Here is a 21831-nt window from a genome sequence, read left to right as displayed (position 1 = left end):
GCACTTCAGCTTTATATTATACTCTTTTTTTTATATGCATTAACGTATTTGTCATGAGCTCTAATTGATTGCTTGTTAAGGTACAATTAAGATAATTTCGCCTAATGAGATAACTCATTAGGCATAATTGATATAATTGCTTAAAGTCTTATAAGAAGGGTTGGATGAATTCATGGTAAAAAAATTCTAGCCCACTAATAAATATGTATGTCCTTATCACGAAGTTCCACAAATTTATCCAATTTTAAAAAATTCTTGATACTGCATTCGGATGGGTCCTTTTTCGTCCTTCGATTCTCGGATATCGTTATTGAGTTAAAACCATAGTAGCTTTCGTTCGCATAACTAAATCTCTTGTTAGTGCAAGCTTACCATAAGAAATCGTAAGTACAAGCTGGTACAATTAATCATACAAGCCAAAATCAAAGGATAATAGGGAATCGGATAAAAACAATTTTGCATAGTTAAAAAATATTAGATAATGGACCGGAATACAAAATATAGCTAACCCTGTAAATGCGGCTAGAAATAGGGACAAATATTTAGTAATAATCAAAAATTCATAACATTGCGTATATTAAAATTTGTATTTATTGTGTTGAGGCTAGTTGAGTCAGTGCATCTGAGCACTTTTACTCTCTATTAACTGCGAGGTTTCTTCAAAACCCTTGACTAGATTGTTGTTTATCACTTCATCAGACTAAGCAATAATTGTATTTATGTTAACTTATATTTTGTATATTTTGTATACTATCATCTGATCACCTATATTCCAAATCGAATCGACAAATAAAGAAGAAGAAGAATAAGCTAATAACGGACAGTATTTGGAAGTGTATCATATAACTGATTTTAACCACACTGATATCTATATTAATAAATCTAAAAGTTTTAACTAATATAACCCAGTAAAAATACTATTTATTTATTAATGTTATATATTTATTTCTTTGATATATTTTAAAGAATTTTAGTTAATAATAATTACAGGAAATTATAAAATTTATTTTTTATTTAGAAACACATATATTTTAGCATATGTATAGCAAATTCAGTGTGAAGTATATTTTGAATTTAAACTTTTATATGTATATATAAATATGTGATAACTAAATAAAGTAATTCTTGGGTTAAAAAATTTAATCCATTGCATCCAGAAGTGTACACATAATCTCATCAAACTTAGTGAGACTATAGAACCCATTTTGTTTGTTCATTTCATTATTATATTTGAAACGTTTGCTAGCTGGTTCATTTGTTGACTCAATTACATTCTTATAACCGTTTTCAACCGAAATTTTTTGACTTAAGCTTTTTACGGACAGGAGGCTGGGCTTATTATGTTGCATTTTTTCTTTCAATTGGGCGCTATCTTCGGTTTTATAAATATACTTAGTTTGTTCTTTTATTTGTTCTTGATTCTTTAAAGTGTTAAATACAGACATTGCTTTATCATGTTTAGCCATTACTTCCTCCAGATATGTTGGTTTTTTCTTATCACTTACTACTGCAGAAGTATTTATTATCTTGTCAGCATTCTCCTTATATTGGCTGCTTGATTTCGAACAGCCTTGTGATTTTATGTCTTCAAGTTCTTGTAAGTATTTTTCTCTAGCAGCCTTTTCTTCACGAAGTAAATTGTTGCATTCAGTAGCATTGCGTAACTGTGAATCTGCGTTAGAATAATCAGTTGGATCATCTATATCGAAATCAGGAAAAATATTTTTAATCATATTCCAAACTTGCACCATAGTCTCTTGGAATGATAATAGTGTCACAACACGCTGACGTTTTTGCAATTCCATCATAACACGAAGAGTTTCACGTGCTTGATGTGGACGCATTTCATTAATCAAATGGTGAAAATGAATGAAAAGATATTCAATATCTTTCAGCTGCAAATTATTTTGAAAACAATAAGTTTAACTTAAATAAATTTTATTAATCTTACCTTCTGCTTCAATATTTCTTCATTATCATCAGTACCTAACACATCAAGCATGTCTAAATACGAAATGCAAATCGACATATTTAATTTTTTCATTTCTTCGCGACGATCGAAGTGCACCGGTATTATTCTTTTTATTTTATTATTTTCCAATGATACTGGTACCGTTTCTTTTGGATCTACAAACATACCGAAAGATTGATAGATACCATGAATTGGTGGTGGTGGCGCTGGTGCACAATTTGCGCGTATGTTGTCGTCAGTGTATAGGCTGATATATTGGATTGGTGGATTTGGCATACTATCATCATTATCATTTGAAGAATTGGATATAATTGATTGATTCATCATATAGTTTACAATATTCTACTGTAAATAAAAAAATTTGAACGATTATTATTGCAGCTTTTCCACGTCGTGGTATGTATTTTACTACAGCTACAATACACACTTTGCTTGCATGGATAGTTCTCAAAAGTCATCGAAAATACAAGCTAGATTATAGCACTTAAAATTATCGAATTCTAATTAGACACATTTTTGCATGGATATTGAAAACTGATATCGTGAACACATCTTGTTCATTACATAATTATAATCAGTGTAAAAGACACCCGATTGGAAAGTTTATATTGATTTTTGTCCATTATCTTTAAATAAATCCGGAAATGCTAATCAATTTAGTGATCCTATGTTTCGGAGTGGACTAACTGTATTTTCCTTTTGAGACCAATTAATTATATTAATTTTTATTTTTATTTAATATTTATATTTACTTAATATTTATTTATTATATATTCATTAATAATTTATTAATATGCTAGCTTTGTAATTAAACTGCCAGAGGCTTTAAGGGCTATGTTATGCAGACAGTCATGGTCATGTTATTGTGAATTGATCATTTCAAGATTAGAGCAAAAGACAAATTTGGATTAAAATTTGGAGAAAATAGTATTACTTAAAAATAAATATTGCAATTAACGCTTTTTAAAAGCATATTTTATTTGATTTTATTTAAAATAATATACTGTATTATAAGAACTTTAATTTTAGATATTTATATGCAATATTTATATTAGCACATCAGAAGTAGAAAACCAAACTATTTACGTGTACGCCACTGAAATTACATGGAGTCTACATTAGCTAGACTTTGGTAAGAGTTTTATGTTTAAACAATAATACGTATTATATATGAAAATTTAATAAATATATATATAAGCGCGAAAATCTCGCCGAAATTATAACCAGAGTAGGTGCAGGGTTATCAGTGTAAAAAAATATTCTATCCTTTCAGTTAAATGTTAGATTTTGTATAAATCCGGGGTGTTCTTTCTAAATGTGTATAGGTATTTAAAATTCAAAGAAGTATTCAATAAAATAAATAATAAACTGTTACATCTGTAAGTTAAATAGGTATAAACTTAAAACTTTATACATAATTTATTAAACCTTTGATATTGATTTATAATAAATTTGAATTATCAGTTGCACACACGTAATACAATATTGCGTTTATTTGAACGTTTCTTAAAGACTACTTCCAAAGTCAAGAATATATTCATAGACTTTTTTTACCCGTAATTATGTATTGTATACAAAGTTATTAAATATTTACTTCTAACTAAATATGATCGTTGAGCTGTGCAGAACACATGTAATTTGTTCATTTGGATTCAAATATTACACAATTACTTATAACTGCACTAAAGTTTCTTTTTTGCAATTTTATGAAATTACAAAAAAGTATAATTTATCAATACCAAGAAAAGACATCTGATACATCTGACACATTTTGCGATACACTCTCAGTGCTGTAAAATAACACACCACACCGTTTGATATATTCCCCACAGAATTCAATTTATTCACCATTGCGATTAGTTTATATTAAAAAAATTATTAAAGTCACCATCTTTAATTATTAATATGAAATGTTTTTGTCATTTCGGTCGCTGTCAGCGATCGATGTCGTCGCTTGCTATTACATATCAAATTAGTCGACATTAATTTAGACATGTACTAGAAAAAAACAACAAATATACTAGAAAATAAAATCATGGATACATTTAAGCGATGTTTACCCATTCATTCCTTAAAATAAATGAAATGTGTAAAAGGCCCTTTAGACTTACTAGCCTATTTTCTTAAATAGCCTATTAAACAAATGTATCTGTATTTTGTATCTAGAATGCAGCTATCAAAACATCTTAAATACGACCTAGTAGCAAAGCTTAAAGACAAAAGACATTCGGGTCTATAAAGGCTGAAAAATGTGTGGTATTTCACATCAACTGAATCAACTGAACATAATTCTTTCTTATACTATGTTTAGACATACTGATAAATTGATAAATAAATTGATGAATAGAAAATAAGCAATCTAAAAATGTGGAACAGATATAAAACAGGAACAGGTAAAAGTGTGGAACTATAAATAGGTGTATGTAATATGAATATAGAAACTTATTGAAAAGAAGATTAAATACAAGAAACGGTAATAAATATGAAAAATAATGTATTACTCACAGAAGACGTTAGTTAGTTAGTTGTGGTAGAGGGAGAATTGAATCCTCCTGAATTAACTAAGAAAGCCGTTTTCAATCCACTAAACCCCATAATAATGGGTAGTAACGAAAAGATCAAGTTAGAACCAGTCAGAGGCATTTACATAGGCAAGAATCTGGCCAATACTAAGGCAAGAGATATCGCCGAGTATGTGGAAGAAGAGGACTCTAGATTCCTAAGTTTAATTCTGGTTAAGCTTGGACATAGACACAGTAAACGTAAGGTAACTAGAGTTACCTTGGACCTCCACTTGGTGCATCAATAAATTCCTTACATTCTTGCACTAATCTGGACCACTAATAAGGCTTTAATGGCTGCCTGACTGTCAATAAGAATGCAGGCTTCATTTCTGCGATAGTCCATTTTCCAAGCAAGAGCACATGCTCTAAGGATGGCGGAGATTTCTGCCTTAAATATTAAGGTGGAATCTGAAAGATCTAATGCGTTTATCTATCTTAGACCCGTCGGTGTAGATTGCTATCTTTCCTGGCGTTGTAAGCAATACTGTCTCCCACTCCCCTCTTGAAAGAGTTCTGCAGGCAAAGTTATTGCCGAAGTGTAAGCAAAGACCTAGGTAGTCCGATTCTCTAATCCCATCTATCGGATAGACTGATGGAACAACACCAAGTCCGAATGCAATCGAACGTCAACAGTTTAAGTCTTTAAGCCTCAGTCCGCTGAGAGTGGTTACTTTTTTGATATAGAATAGGTGGTAAAACGAAAAATTGTATAGAGAGGTTAAAACAAATATTATTTGCTTTAAACAACATGGAAAAAATTGTTCAAGTTTTTTCAATATTTGCAAAAGTTGTTAAATTATTCACATGACCATTTGTAGCTGTGCCCTGTACTTAAAAATATATATGTAGATGCTCAAATAATAGCATCTTTTCTTTAAAAAATGTTTTTTTTTTTTGTACCTGTATTAGCACTGTAATTAAATAGTTTTTCAGTAACAATTTTTCAATATTGGTGTCTTCAAAGAATGTTCCACTGAGTTTGTGTTTTTCCAATATTAATTAAAATTTGCTTGTAGCTTTAATTTCAGTTGTGTTAAAAAATTAAATTGTCAAATTTACATTTACTTCTATAGTTGACAAATGCCAGACAAAGACTATAGTACTTTCTCTTTTCTGCACTGCATTCTAGTACAAAATAACTTTTAAAATTTGAGACAGTTAACTCTATATTACAGTAATATCTGTCAAATGAAAGTTAACATGGCGACGTATTTTTTTGACACTTCAGTTTCATTGCTCTAGTAAAACTTTCAATCTATCATAGCTTCTAGTAGTACTTATCTTTAAAAAACACTTAAATAATTTTGAGTGTTATTATTCTTTCCTGAGGTGATTTAAACATGGCTGACAAAAGATTATCCGTGGAATTTGAGGATGATTTGGATGTAATATATAAATAATTGTACTTCTTAAACCTTCAATATATAAATCTAGTTGACATATGAAATCATCTTAAACATATTGCTTAGAAATGCTTATTAATATTTTCAGATTCTCTATACACCATCCCTTTTTCACCAATCTTTAGACCCTATACACGATTGGCTTGATGTTGATCTCGCAAGAGAGAATGCAGATATACTAAATGGTAACATTGAAATTGTGCCAGATGAGCCATTTCCAGCCAAAATCAAATTAAAAGGGAATTCTAAGGACATTTATGACAATAGCTTTGATTCGTCTGATTCTGGCGATTCGGACTCAAACATTCAACGCAGCAATTCACCACACGGCGATAATCGTTCTAATCGTAAAAATTTTCTGAAAGTTAAAAGTGATAACCGTAAAGATATTCCGACCACAACCTCAATCTACACCAATACTCAATCAGTGTTAAGTTTGGAATGTCAACTAACCAATTGGTCGGTACACGTTGCTAAAGAAATTGCAAATGGTGACGTCCTGCCCATATCTGGTGTCAAAGTCTCAAAAGAGCAACCGGAAAACTCTTTAGAGAAATATTTAAGCAACCTTATGTAGTGCATTTACGAATCGAGATCCAAATGCACGCATTTAAAATCTTTTTATCTACTACAGAATCCTTCATTTACTTTCGAAAGGAAAAATTCAGCAAAACTTCTCATCCTCGTTGCTTATTCTTACAAATCCTTTGTTTTATTTCTAATATTTAGATTAACTATTATAATTTTAAAATATTGACAATATTTTATAATTAAACAATGAGTACCAAAATAACGGCAATGGAATCTTAAGAATCTTACTAAATAAATAATAATACTTCTTATTAATATAATTTAATTTTATTATTTCTTAAACTTTTTAATTCTTCTTTTAGGAAAAATATTTAGAAACTGCTGGTAACAATAAAAATTACATTTGCTGATAGAATTATGCTTTTATTTAAGAGTTTTCTAAATTTTAAATACATTAATAATCATTAATAATTACGTATTTTGCGTTTTTAAAAACACTTGCATACAACTATTTTTTAATTTTAAAATTCCAATCAGAAAAATCTAATTTTAATTGTAAAAAGTTTTCTTGAACAGTAAATTCAAGCTGCATCTTTCTGGAAGAAAACGCCAGATTCCGCTACTAAAAGCAGCGGAGTACAATTTAATATCAGTACTCGGGAGTTTATACACCTGCAGCTTGCTATGCTCATCTGCTATCCACTGCATCTTAGAAACCTCACGATACCGCCATATCTGCAGTATTGTAATCCAACTTTTCGCCGTTTTTGCTTTTTTCTGTTGGAATGTAAAAATTCCCAACATTTGCTCTGTATAAATAAAATCACGGCTTTAAGCGCGTATTAAAATTGCCGGATAATTTGATAGAAGGCGATCAGCTCATGTTCATATGCACTGTACTTGGTTTGAACTACAATCAAATGTTTGATATAAAACACCAATGACTGAATTATATATACGTTTAATTACTAGAGAACCACTTCCGTGTACAAACTTACTACTGAAGTTTTCTGCGACTTGCTGCGGAATCAATGAAAAGATAAAGAATATGTTAGAAATAACTTACTAAGAATTAAGTAGCCTCAAAGCTGCTTTCTGTCCGGTTCCATGTCGCTAAAGGTGATCCTGGTTTTTATTTATTAGTGTAAGTTAAATCCCTGTTACGCAAACTGTGACGTCAAATCTGAAATTATTTCTAATATAAATTATTCCATTAAATTTTGCTCATTCATAAATATCAGAATTCGTGCTGAGTTTGTGCTATTTTTTTCAACTAGCATCACATACTTTTGCTATATAATACACCAAAAATGAATATAATAGGCTTTACTAGTTTCCAAAAATCTTAAGGTTCTGAACAACTGATCTAGAGAATTTGTATAATAAATTTTTTATATGAATGGCTTTTCATCAGCTTCAACTGCATTTGCAAAGTTCCGTGAGACATTATCAAGAAATTGTTATATACATCAGTTTGAGACATAGTTCATTTGATATCCAAACAAATAAATCTTGAATTCTATTATGTCGGTATTTTTTTTTTGTTCTTAAAGCACTTTTATATCTATGCTCTTCACGGCCATAGACTATGTTATCTATGTACATGTTAAAAGCTTAAAAAGTTCTAAAAGTCTAAAATTAATTATAAATTTTATCCAATATTTTTTATGTTAAATATATATTGACCTGTACAAATATCGGCAAATAAACCGCCCGACAATTTTATTGGGGTCACCAATATTTAAGCACGTAAGCAAATGGTCGATAAAAAGATGCTTAAGATGTAAATATTTATCTGTAATTAACCAATTTTTTTTTTCCAACATGAGTGTGAGCTATAATAAGACGGGATAACTGGTAAAACAGTACTACTTAGCAACTTAACATCTGCTAAAAAATATATAAGTTACATTAGACATAACTTTATGAAGTTGAGTCTCTAGTGTTAAATAAGTAAAATCACATTTTTAATAACTTTATATTGAGCGGTATTTGCTTTTTTGTTCAATAAAAACCAATTAAAATTTCGTGACAAACAATACTATAAATAAAAAAGCTGAATGAAAAAAACTAAAATCATACGCATATGAAATAAAATTAGTAAGTTTAACTTAAATATTAGTATCAAAAAAAAAAAACAAAAAAAAAAGAAAGGAATCAATAATATTAACTCCTGGCAATAGATAAGTTCCCACGGCAATAGTTGCAACATTTAATGCCTTAGAATCCTATCAAAAAGTGCTGAGGTGTCATTGCATGTTGCGAAAGCTAGATCTTTGCAATTTATGTAGAAACACTATATAATCCTTCATTTTGATTGATTGCCTACAGCTACTTAGCCACTTAATGAAGATTTCCTCAAATGACATTTGACCATTTTCATTTTTATGTACTTGTTTAGTAAATAAATTAAGATGAAATATTTACTTCCAATTTCAAATTGCTTAAGTCCAACGTCTCATGTCAAGCCGTTCCATTATATTTATTTGTCTACGAATCACAAGTCATCGTACCGGCTTTTGTAATTTTACAACTGTCAGCCAAGCTCAATTTGAATACAGTAATTACAGAATCACTTCACAAATATGTTATTAGTTTCTAGATAACGGCATATAAATAGTTTTATATGAATATTTGTTTTATTATTAACAAAAAAATTATAAACAAAAAATGTACATGAACTTTTCTCTTCGAATGGTCTGTAAGGTTCTTGAATTCTTGATCAGCAACAACTGAGGTGAGCACTTGATTTTTGATTACTTTAATGATTTCTAAGTGTGTAAATTAAACATAAGCAGTTTGGAAAAGACGCTTAATAAAATGCTATTTATATATTTATTCTTTTTTAATTATATTTAAAGAATCGACTTCATTACCAAGTCCAACGAGTCTTCAGTCATACTTCAAAATCTCAAATATAAATGTCAGCTTTTAGCGCGATGATCACTTTTTTCGCTGCATAAAGTCATGTAAATATTCGTTGCTTGGTCGGTCATAAGTGAGTACGTATGAATACCCTACGGAAAAGAGGTCAAGGTGTGTTGATTTTATATCAAAATTAAATATTAATTTTTGCTATAAAAAATATTAATTCAATAAACAAACTAAAACTAGTATGTATTAAATTTATGAATATCATAAAAAGCAGTTTGATAAAATTTTTATTAAAATAATAAAAGAAATTTAACGTTTTTCAGTCTCGAGTTTTGCAAAAAGACTGGTAATAATACGAAGTTACGAAGGTTATATTAAAATGTCTTAAAGTTAATTATGTTAAATGTTTAAGGACATACTGTATTCAAATTCATTCATTCCAGTATTTTGGCGAATAGAACTTTGAGAACAGCTTAAGTAGTTATTGTTTTGATTTATGAGCAATTAATAGTTACAAAAAATATTAATTTTTAATATAAATATAAAACGATATAAATATAATCAATATAATAAAGATAGAGAGAGTGAGAGAAAGAAAGCGATATGATGTACTTGATAAAATAAAACAATGACGTATATCAGTAAATGTATGTACAGTTGATGTAGTTTCAATATCAAAGGCCTTTCAGTGGCAAAAAAAATAGTTGCATTGCTGTTCTTTTTTACTGAAACTCGCTGTTCTACCATTAAATTGGTGAAAAAGTAATGGACTTGTTATGGGGTAATGATACCAGACACAAATCGTAAAGTGAAATCTTTATCAGCAATTCGCCATAACAAAAAATCTATCACTTGGATAGATCAACTGGAGAAAAAAGTAAAAAATTGGCAAAAACGGAGACTGTCGCCCGACAAACTTGAGTCCTTCAAGGACTGTTATGTAAAAATGATCATCGTGAGTTAAGACAACTTTTTGTCATATAATCATGCTTATATTCTATATATTATAATAATACAGTCTCTACGATAGGGTCGTTCAGGTATATTATCCTGAAACAGATTTCTGCATCACAGATGTGATGCATAATACTTATGAAGTATTATAAAATATACTTATGATTTAATACCTTTTATCATATAGAATATAATGTAACCTAATATATAATACATATAAAAGAATATGATTCATTACTCTCTATTTGGAAAAATCACTCTGTATTAATAGTTACTTACGATCAGTATTAAAGTATATACGAGTAATCACTGCTAGATTTAAACTATATTAATTGTACAATAAGTTTTGTTTTTGTTAATTTTGTGGTACCCCACCCAAATCTCATGTTCGCCATTTATCTTTACAACTGCACTAAACCGCTTTAAAAGAAAATCATTAATAAATATGAATATTCTAAATAGAATTGTTGTCAATTTCTATTTAGAAAGATTCAATTAATAAACCAATGATAAAAAAAAATAATTTTTATAACTAGACACATTCTAACAAGTTAACGCTTCACCAAGAGAATATCAAAGAGGCTATATATATATATATTTCACAGCTATATTTGTTCTGATTTGGTCACGTTTTCGATCAAATTTTCGTATTTTCTGCTTACATTATAATATCGTGAAAGAGTTTAAACAATTAATATGATGGGCGCAAATAATGAAATTATTGAATTAATGTAAATGATTGGTATTTTCCAATATATTTAATACATTAAATATATTACTCCAAAACAGCAACAATTGCATTTTTAAAATATAACCAAAACATTTAACCTTGTTTATTTAACAATTGAAAAATCATGAAATTTAGTCTGAAGGGGACTAGCTTTATATTGGTTACTTCAAACTCTGATTGGAATATTCAATATTTCCTGACAGATTATTTGTCATACAATTAATTAATTAATTAATTATTTTGTTTCCAATAATATTTTTCATCGTTTGTTTATAAATATTGTGATCTATGTACGAAATTATATATATGACACCTACATTAAAAAAAACCTTCTCTCTGATTTATAGAACTATTTGTTGAAATACATATAATTTACATGAAAGTTAACAACTGGGAAAGAAAAATATTTTACTGGTAAGGAAGATGTTACTTTTATCTATTTAAAAAATAGTGGTTTTTTGTAAATGTGTATTGTATAGAGTGATATATCTAGAGGGCGGGTAGTATTAGGTAATAAATTCGCCATTGACATCAAATCTACTCAAAATATAATACAAAAATATTGTCAAGAAATTTTTTCTGATATAAACTGCCTTGGCATAATATAGGTTACGGTTCTAATTTTATATATAAAGCTGTTAGGTGATGATGAAATAAATAACTATAGTATACAATGACGTAGATTATACAAAGATTATTATAGTCCTTACTTTGTCTTTTATTATGTGACATAAATAATTTTGTAACATAATTTTCATTATAAAAACGACGAATTACTTACGAATGTTATTTCTATTTCAACTTTGATGAATATTTTTATAGAATTCTCGAAACATCCTGGCTAGAACACTGATCCTAACATATTATAATTTAAATCCAATTAGCTTCGCTGTATTATGAGCTGTATAGTATATATAAATTTTTTTAGCTAATTTTCATTTTTTCAAGTACCCATATATAATAATACATCAAAATATTAATACTCACTTACCTAGAGTGTAGGATGTAATTTTTTGTTAATAACATCTATTCTTAGCATAAAATTCAAAGAAAAGGTTAAACAGAAATTAAATTTAATAATCATGACTTTGGCGCAAAATATTCAAAAAACTCAATCGAGCATAAAAACTTATAAAATGTTTTTATAAATGCACAATATCTTTAATAAATCATTGGTGCTCAGATACATACATACATAAATGTAAGTGTGGATGAGTTTTATTGCTCATGAAATCATCTAAAAATATGTAACCGCCTACGACTTCTGTCCGGTTATAAAAAAAAAACCCTAACCATCAAGGCACAGCTACAAAAATGCGTTGATGACGCCTTCGCCGTACACTTGGTAGTCATTTTTTTTTAATCAAAGAAATGAGGTGCTGATGCGAAGAGTAGTGCCATCAAATACACGAAACCGTAACATCTTCATCTACAAATTCATAGACACGACCTCCATATAGATGATGTTTTCATAGTAAAATTTTATGAGGAAATAATTTTTAGTGCAAAAAGTATTTATTTTTTAGTTTTTAACTAATTTTAATTTAAATTGTTGCCATTTTTAATTAACAAGTGGCCGTTGTCTTTCATAATGTACATGGCACAGACGGACAAACAATCCAGCAGTGCCACATCGTCATAACCAGAGGAGCTATATAATTTTATGGCATACTAAACTTATGTGTTGCTTTGCTAAATTGTGTTTTATTATTTTAATATGAATGTTTAAAAACTAAGTTAAATTAATTACGTAGAACTATCGTTAAAAGTTAGTTTTTGTGAATATTACCAGCTTAATTAACGTAGCAATAAATCAGTTTTACTAATAATAAAGACCGCTCAATACTATAGATTCATAATAATTCCATGTCATACTCTTGACAAAGTAAGATGTGATATGTTTGCAGAGAAATATTTATGTGATATACCAACAAAGTTATGAATAATGTTGTAAGTTTTAACACCTCAAAATGGCCTATTTTAATTTCATTTTTTTGTGATTCACACTTTGACATTTCAAAATTTTGTTCACAAAAATAGTTGCAATATCTAGAAACTTACTAAAATATAAATGGTCTTAACTTAACTCAGAAAATATATACTTAATACAATTCAATAGATTTCAAATAAGTAATAATACCTAACCACTCAGGGTTAAAATTTGTTAACGACATACCTACTTATTACAGTAGCCTCTTACAGCCTACTGGAATGCTACTGTAATGGAATATATAACATTATGCATATATAATTAATTATGGTAATTGAACGATAATTAATTCTAACTTACTACTTTTACGATGTTATTGTTTATTAAACTATTTGATGTATTTTTGAATTAAAAAAAAATTAATTAGTTTACTTCTGTTTAGTCATCTAATCAGTCATTAACTTGAAATATTTCTCACGATAAATTATTTTTTTTAATACTCGTACGTTTTCTAAGCATTTCTAATGTAACTCATGGCAATTTTAAGATGTCACGATTGCATCAAAGTAATTGAATGTCTCACTATAAAAGTCTAGTATATTTATTTTATTATTATAGGAAAATAAGAAATATAATTATTTTCCTAATTAAAGATTTCAATAGTCAATTAAATTATGTTTACAACAATAATTTATTTTATAAAATAGTCAAAAACATTGCATTGCATTGTTTATAATGATCTACGCCATATATTCTTATAAGCATTTAGTAATTTTATTCATAGACAATAAAAAATTAATTATAAAGATATATGGATTTTTTTTGTACATTAATAGATATTCTAAATACTGTTCAAAATAAATTAATTGCCGACAAACTTTGGTTAGAAATATTTAATATAAAAACGTGACTTAAGAAGATAAAAAACGCATTTTTAAAATATAACCAAAACACTTCCAATAATTACTCTAAAGCCTGTTTTTCTTATTCCCAACATTTGTGTGTTGTGTGTTCAGATGTTGGTAGCACTGTATCTTAACTAATTTAGTTGGTTACAATTTATATCCACACAAATAGATAAGAACCACTCAAATCCCCGTAGTGTGAAGAATTTTTTTCGACACTTTTGATAAATTAGTATAAATGACTGGAGGTACTGCCAAGTCAAAACACGGTAGTACGAGGCTAGACTAAAATTGATGACAGAATAACTGTGAAGAAATTCGCATAATTCGATTCCGCCATATAGCACTACGAATTGGAATAAAATAAGCTAGTCTACAACTAAAAGTATAAATAAAAATCGTGTGCCATCATTAATGCCTTGAGACATTCTTTGCACCCGTCTCGATCTGTGGCTGACCAGAAAAAAGTTGACAGAACCTTCTCCTTCGTTAAATGTGAGGAATTTTTAGCTAATCTGAATATTCAAATGACGTTTAGTGTCTAAAAAAAAAATTTGTTTTGAGACTATATTAATATCGTACTTGAGAAGTGTTGAATTGTCTAAGATAAATATATAAATGTTAAAAAAATTAATTTTTGTCATTTATAAACAACAAAAGTTAACAATTAGAAAAATACTTATTGTCTTATTATGACTCTACAGATTAGCAATCCCATTCTCAAGTTAAACATTATAATCTCATTATTTTATCACAGTCATTGAAAGAATACTTTCTAATCCAATTTCAATTCAATTCAATTAATCCATAATTAATCCATAATAATAATTTCAAATCCTCACGATTTTGATTTCTTGAACTTAACTTTACAAATTTTGATCACATCTTCATTGAAAATATTCATAAAAATTAAGTGAAAAATTGTTTGAATAATTTTCTTATATATTTTTTTCTTCGATTAGTAAACAGCAAAATTCAAATTCTTTGCTCAGAAGATTTGAAATATATTTTAATATTTTTTTTTACTCATTCGATCGATATGGGTGGCAATTTCTTTGGGTTTTTAAAGGAATTTAGAAGCTACAACAAAGACCTAACACCTGTAGAAAGTGCGAAACAGGCTGGTTCCGTATGGCGTCAAATGTCAGACCATCAAAAATTACAATATACTTTTGAAAAAAGGGTGAGGAAAGTTCAGACATGTTCTCATTGCGGTCAGAGGATAAAAAAGAAGCGACGTGGACGAAAACAGAAGCGTAAAATATCTGCAACAAAAAAAATTGACTACATTAAGAAGAGCAAAGCGACCAAAAAACGGCAGAAACGCCGTCAAAATTTCTATTAATAACATCTTATGGAGGAGTGGATAATTGTGAGTACAACTTGAATTCTTAATTGATCTTCAATGTTGATAACAAATACATTCTCCAGATATTGGTGGCATTAAAAAACTAGTTTCCAGTCCGTGACGCTAGCCACTTATTATTTGGCGTCTTAATATATTGCAAAATCGTACTTCTAGTACGTAAAAATAATGTGAGTATAAGATAGTTTCAGCTAATTTTTATTTTAATAATTTTTATTGTGACATGCTTGACAAAAAAAATTAATTTTTGACAGAAATTTGCCTTCTGAATTCATTATCTGATAACATTCCGTCCAATGCTGTCCAATCCAATCCAAAATGCTCTATTTATGGCGAAAAGTAATTATTATTCTAAATTCAATAAAAATTATATCAATTTATTCTCAAATACAATATTTTGCAGCTGTTCGTAATGTTTCTACATATGTGTTACTTTGATTTAAACCTGAAGACTTAATTTTATTAAATTATTGAAGGTATTAATAATTATTGAAGGTTTGAATAGAATAAAAGAAAAAATGATTTCCTTTTCAGATACCCTGTCAAATTAGAAACAAATTCTAATTGTATTGTGCAAATTACATAAAAGTATGTTTACCGAAAAGTGTGTTTTATAAATTATTTCTTCAAATTTACAATTTAATTACAATAAATTATTTAATTTATTTTTAGTTCTACAAAGAAAAAATTAAAATTTATTTGAATAAAATGAACAAAATGATGTCCCTAAAAATTAACGATTGCTTCAATTCTATTGATGAAGGTAATTTTAATATATAAATAGATTAAGAAGCAGTTAATCGGATTTAATTAATATTAATTAATATATATATATATAAAATATGTAATATTTTAGTATATATTACATAATATGAGTACGTGAAGAAAAACACTGAAAAATTATAAATTAAATTATATGGTGAGTAAATTGTTAAATTAATTTTGTAAAATATAATTTATTATTAATTAATTAATATTATTTACTGTAAGTACAAAAAAAATTTGATGATGGAAGGAATACTGGAGCCTATTTTAGAGGAAATCGCAATAACGAAACTATTTGTATCAAACAAACTGAAAATTATGAGTAAATCTACATATATTTTATATATTTATATATTATATATTTTATGTAAACATATTTTATTCTATATATTTATTTTAATCTGTACAAAAAAAAAATAATATTTAAAATTAGAAATAAAAATAAAAAATACGAAAAAAAAACATGAAAATAAAAAATATGAAAATAAAAAATATTGAAATAAAAAAAAAAAAAACCAGAACTACAATCTTCAATTAATTTCTGTAACGATTAGTTTTTTTTATTAAAAAAATGAATAAAGAACCAGAAACTTTCTATTAGAGGTAATCACAACTTGGTGTAAACACTTAAGTCCGGCGAAGACAATGTGATTACCAATCCCTTAAGCGCCAGAGCAGCGGCACTGAGTATTTTATGTGATAAGCAAACACTGGGCTTTAAAAGAAATGAAACCTTTTAAGCAAATTATTTCTTATTATGTATTATGTAAATTATTGAACTTATTTTAGAAATTTTGGGAGAAATTGTGACAAATGTTCTAAATAGTTGAGCAATTAAAAGTAACGTTATGCTTTTCTTGTCTTTCAATAGTTCGGATAGTACTTATACATGTTAATCAAAAAGATTAAGAATCCAAAGATTTGGATAAACTAATGTCATGAGAAATGTAAATGATTTATAATTAGAGGCTAACATATAAATGTCTAAAGAATCAATTTATAATCATTTATTAATGGATTTGATAATGTTTATTAAGCGTTTATTACTTATCATATTTAGTGCTACAACTTGGTACGTTGAATGCGAAATTTGTACCAAGTCTCATGTGTAATAGCAATATTTGCCGGCATGACGAACAGATGAATGGAAATCAAAATATTTTGATTATTCGTCCGACTTGCTCGTGTTGTTCCGTATATAATCGGATTTTTGTCGGCTTACATGCAAAATTTGATTCTATTTAAAGGGGCAGAAGCGAAAACATCGTTTACATGCACGCATGATTTTATTTTACAGTATATATGTTGCATGATGTGTAATATCAATCGTCTTTCCACCAAGTTGTGGCACCAACTATAATGTGTAGTACCCGCTTAAAACTAGACATTTTTTTTAAAATGTCAAACATTTGGCAAGAACAAAAGAAAATATGGAATAAAATCCATACATTGCTAATCAATAATTAATGACTAGTGGACCTTGGTAGTAAATTAATTATTTAGTTAAAATTTTACAATGTAGTAATTTATTACCTAAAATCTGTACCTTATTGCTAATTGTTACTCCATAAAGTGTATCCTAAAATTTTGAATTTATTAGTTACCTCAGCAACTTTTCCAATAAAAACGTATACAAATAATCGTTTAGTTTTCGCCATCTCGTGAGAAGCATACAATTTCGTAATTTGTTTAACGAAACATAAATTCTGAATTTTATTTTGGTTATAAAATTATAATACAAGTAATGAGAATTTGTAAAATTGAATTAAATTCTATGATACAGAATTGACAGACAGACATGTTTGACAGACCTTAAGAACCATATTAATTTTTTATGATCTATAAACTTGTCTTTACATTAATAAGTTGAAACCCTAATCTTTATGTAAGAACCTTTCGCATTAACAATGACAATGATTAACAATTTATACCCAAATATTTTCTTTTTCTGATTATATGTAAACCACCAAAATAAACTGAAGTTATAATATACAGATAATGTGGTACTAAGAATCCTACATAATGTCTTAGAGAATGTCTTTTAAGGTGAAATTTAGTAAGGAACTTAATTCAGTATGTCTTTTTAGATCTCGTAATTTGTTTTAGAAAAATACCCGATTAATACTTCAAGCGAAATAATAATAATGGGTGAACCAGCCATTGAAGTGGTTCTGGTTCTGGCTCATTCTGGTTCAATGTGGAATGTATGTGCAAAATAAAAATGAAACGTATTATATGCAAAATATTGTTGACAATATGATAGTAATATACTATATAGTGCAGTAAAAACAATAAACAAAACAACAAGGAAAAACATGGAGTTTGGCGACAAAGAGCAGCGCTTTTTTATTTTTAAAATTAATTATTATTCATATTTGAATTGAAATGAGCAGCACAATTGGACAAAAGAAGAAACTAGAGCATTACTGCTTTCTTATCAAAGCAGAAAAGCGTAATTCCAGAACTATAGGCGTAAGAAATACATAATGCAGGACGTCGTGTTTGATTTAGAGACGCATCGGATTATAAAATGTGATTAATAAAAAGCTATTTTATATCTAAAAATTGGTAAAAAATTCCATAAAAAAGTTTCCATAAAATTCCCAATTATTTATGTTGATGCATTTCATCCCCTGATCTTAATGCACTTAAACTAGTATTTAAAAGGAAAGGAAGAGTCATTTTCACTGTTGCTTGATGATTCTGTTAAAATCTTTACCGTACTACGAAATTAAAGTTAAGTTTTAAAGTAAATAATAAACAAAAACTTACATTTAATAATTCAGATATTTCAGTAGATTTAAAATTTTTTTGATTTTTTATTTTTTATATATACAAATTTATCAATTATTCTTTTAGATAAGAACACTCACACAATTAAAACAAAATTTTGTAAACAAATACAGCTGACATGATTGATGCATTGCCAATTACTTTCACATGTGATCCGTATCGTTTCAATAAAGAAGATCCAAATCATTAGGTCTTTTCGGTGGCATAATGATCTGAGCTGTCCGAAATGTACGCAAGACAACAACACTATTTTCTCTACCTTGGCCAGTACAGGTATACTGGCCAAACACAATTATTAAAGAAAATACAAAAAAATTAATAGGGCTAATCACGATTTCATAAAACGATATGAATAACCGATTAACATAGTAACAGGGTTACTATGGTTACGGAGTTGCCTCGTCACTTGAGTATTGATCCTCTTAAGATACTTAAGATTGAGAATATACCTTAAAATTAATCAAAATTAGGCCACATAAATTCTTCGTAAGTTAATTAAAATATGATTTATAAATTCTTTTGACTTTTATGTGTGAACGTAATCGGTTCAAAAAGGTTTCCTTGAAATTGTATTTTGGGTTTTGGAAACTGAAAAAAATAGCACGGAAACATTTTTTTATCCAAAAATAACGATTAAATGCGATAATTTTTACGACTGTTTTTCAACTAAAAAATTTAAAACAATTTTTAAATAGAATGATTGTGTCTTTAATTATATTATTTATTAGAAACTTTTATAAAACCTGAAGTTGTTTTAATCTCTTCTATATATTTGACTTTTGTAAAATATATGTATTTAATAATCCAATAATAACTAGGATGTATACATGCTCTACAAAAGTTGATATTGATTGAAATTTATATTTTATTATGTATTTTTATTTTTTGGTTTAATTTATAAAATTAAAAGCTTCTAGTCCCATATACGGTTTTGCAAACATCAATTCTCTCAAAAAACCAAAAATGATTGCAATTGCGAAGAATGCAGATATTTAGCAACTGAGTATTTTCCATTTATGTATATGAATGTGTTAACTATTTATACGTGATATATTCATTAAATAATTATTGTTTATAATTATTTATTTGTTTTATTTTTTTCAAGATTCAAGTTCCAATATATGTATTGCGAGCGGAACATACAGTGGCTGCAGTATTATTAAAATGTAGGAACAACGTGTTAACATATTCGAATTAAACTGAAAATTGTGACTGAATTAAATATTATTTATCTTCTGGTTTATAAACAATTACAGATGTTTTGACTATTTACTTTTCAACTTCTGATCATTATTTTGTTATAAATATATATTTACAACAAGTTTCACATAAATGCAGGAATTAATTCCGTGGGTCAAGAAATTAAAAAAAGAATAATTATACTTAGATTATTAAAAAATGTTTAAAAGCCATTATATTTAAAACATTTATCTGTTCTGATTTAGTCTCTAGGATTCATTTACAAGTTCAGCCCATAATTGAACTTTGCACATATGAACTGTCTAAGCTGAAATCAACTTGATTTTCTAGAATTCACAATTTATCACATCTCCACATTTTTTGACTACTTTCACAAAATATTTACTTTGCACATAGTATGAGGCCTGTCCCACGAGTTAAGGCTTAGTATGACGATAGGTGAAACGGTGTACTTTGTTCTTATCAAATACGCAGGTTCATAAATTTGACAATCAAATTTTAATGATTAGTCGTATGAATTGATAATTTTGCTTTTTGATTTCAGATGTCAGTTTAAAATATTTGACAACTTAAATTACTAACAAAACTCTCGTGTGACTCCAGTATAATCTAATCAGAAATTTTACAATTTCTTATTTAGGCCGTGTGCGAGTTTGAGTAAAATGAGGTAAAGTAAATAGAAATTTTGTAGGGCTTTTTTTGCACTGCACTTATTTAAGTATTTATTTATTTATTTGTTGCACTTATAGATTAGTTTTGGTTAAATGTTTCAAATTTATTTACTTATTTATCAAATTCATCTAATTTTTATCTAATTTACCCTACTTGAAATTCTGGTAGATACCAACATTCGGTGTCATACCGACAAATTTTACTATTTCCTTTAATTTACCATCAATTTACTCGAACTCGCACACGGCCTTATTGTCACTTTGCAAATTTTTTTTTTTAGTTAAAAACATAAACACTGCTCTTTTTCTCACTAAATATGTGATAGCAACGAAAACCCAGGTTGATGCAATTAATAAATAGAAAGTAGACTATGCATGAAATAATAGGGATTTATTTGATTGAAGATAATTCGTGGAAATTCGGAGATATATAACGATTTTATAGCACCGTTCAGATGACAATCACATTCAGTAAATGTTTGAAATACTTATTGAAGATCTACGAACTTCAGGCGTACTAATAAAAGAACAAATATAATATTAAATGTGTCAATAATATTAATCGAATATAGTATTCTGCATGTATAATTCTAAGCAGTTCTAAAAAGTTATAAATATAATATTGAGTACAAGTAAAATAGTGCCAATTTGTCTATGGCTACAACTATTGCATAATTAACTACGAAAAAATTAGTTGTTATAAGAAAAAAATATCGCAACTAAAATGAAAATAATTACAAACTCTGCAGCTGTAAACACTTGAGAGTTGTTTAATAGAATACGCGAATAAACAACTTAGACTCAGGCAGATGGCAGTGATGTCAGTTTTCAATTAACATAGTTTGCGTTGAAGTTGAAAGTCCCTTAAGAGCCACAGTTCATGACGAAGTCACAATAGATCGCGTCAATGTTTGCTTGCTAATATTTTTGGTGTGTGGGCAATAAAGTTCTGCAAGTTGTAATTCAAAATCTCAAAACCAACTCATAATGATTTCAACGTATTTTTATTAGCAACAAACGAGCCAATCTTCTTACACACGTGTACTTAATACTTTAGACGTGCGCTGAATATTCCATTGAAGCCTCCAAAAAAAAATAAATGTTAGTGGCGGCACTACATTTGGTTATGATAAACATTTGTACACAAAAAATTAAACTTCAAAAGGTTTTTAT

At 28.0% G+C, this 21831-nt stretch overlaps 2 protein-coding genes and 1 long non-coding RNA gene across 4 annotated transcripts; 2 read left to right on the top strand and 1 right to left on the bottom strand.

Moving 5' to 3' along the window:
- Positions 1-1037: 1037 nt before the first annotated feature.
- Positions 1038-5657, bottom strand: LOC119685564 (mediator of RNA polymerase II transcription subunit 7-like). Its single transcript, XM_038099883.1, has 3 exons — positions 5437-5657; positions 1952-2317; positions 1038-1895 (listed from the first exon to the last, which is right to left on the bottom strand). The coding sequence occupies exons 2-3, from the start codon at positions 2297-2299 to the stop codon at positions 1140-1142; spliced, it is 1104 nt and encodes a 367-aa protein (XP_037955811.1). The 5' UTR covers positions 2300-2317; positions 5437-5657; the 3' UTR covers positions 1038-1139.
- A 63-nt stretch (positions 5658-5720) lies between these two features.
- On the top strand, positions 5721-6638 carry LOC119685565. Its single transcript, XM_038099884.1, has 2 exons — positions 5721-5921; positions 6028-6638. Exons 1-2 carry the CDS (start codon positions 5877-5879, stop codon positions 6514-6516), a joined length of 534 nt encoding a protein of 177 aa, XP_037955812.1. The 5' UTR covers positions 5721-5876; the 3' UTR covers positions 6517-6638.
- An 8169-nt stretch (positions 6639-14807) lies between these two features.
- Positions 14808-16319, top strand: LOC119685986. Of its 2 annotated transcripts, none has more exons than XR_005252850.1 (8): positions 14808-15235; positions 15295-15399; positions 15484-15568; positions 15633-15705; positions 15764-15817; positions 15902-15992; positions 16086-16148; positions 16220-16319. It is a non-coding gene; the product is annotated as an uncharacterized LOC119685986 (long non-coding RNA). The 2 variants fall into 2 exon arrangements; XR_005252849.1 differs by having other exon boundaries at positions 15764-15833.
- The last annotated feature ends 5512 nt before the right edge of the window (positions 16320-21831 follow it).

This window comes from Teleopsis dalmanni, chromosome 2 (assembly GCF_002237135.1).
Source record: "Teleopsis dalmanni isolate 2A chromosome 2, ASM223713v2, whole genome shotgun sequence".
In the NCBI taxonomy this organism is placed as follows: domain Eukaryota; kingdom Metazoa; phylum Arthropoda; class Insecta; order Diptera; family Diopsidae; genus Teleopsis; species Teleopsis dalmanni.
This window is presented reverse-complemented; position numbering and strand designations above follow the sequence as displayed.

Excerpts from the sequence above, each read along its gene's own strand:
- LOC119685565 (XM_038099884.1), top strand. The coding sequence starts at position 5,877 with ATGGCTGACAAAAGATTATCCGTGGAATTTGAGGATGATTTGGAT. Across the intron at positions 5,922-6,027 it reads AATTTGAGGATGATTTGGAT|ATTCTCTATACACCATCCCT; the intron begins GTAATATATAAA and ends TAATATTTTCAG.
- LOC119685564 (XM_038099883.1), bottom strand. The coding sequence starts at position 2,299 with ATGATGAATCAATCAATTATATCCAATTCTTCAAATGATAATGATGAT. Across the intron at positions 1,896-1,951 it reads AAGAAATATTGAAGCAGAAG|CTGAAAGATATTGAATATCT; the intron begins GTAAGATTAATA and ends AATAATTTGCAG.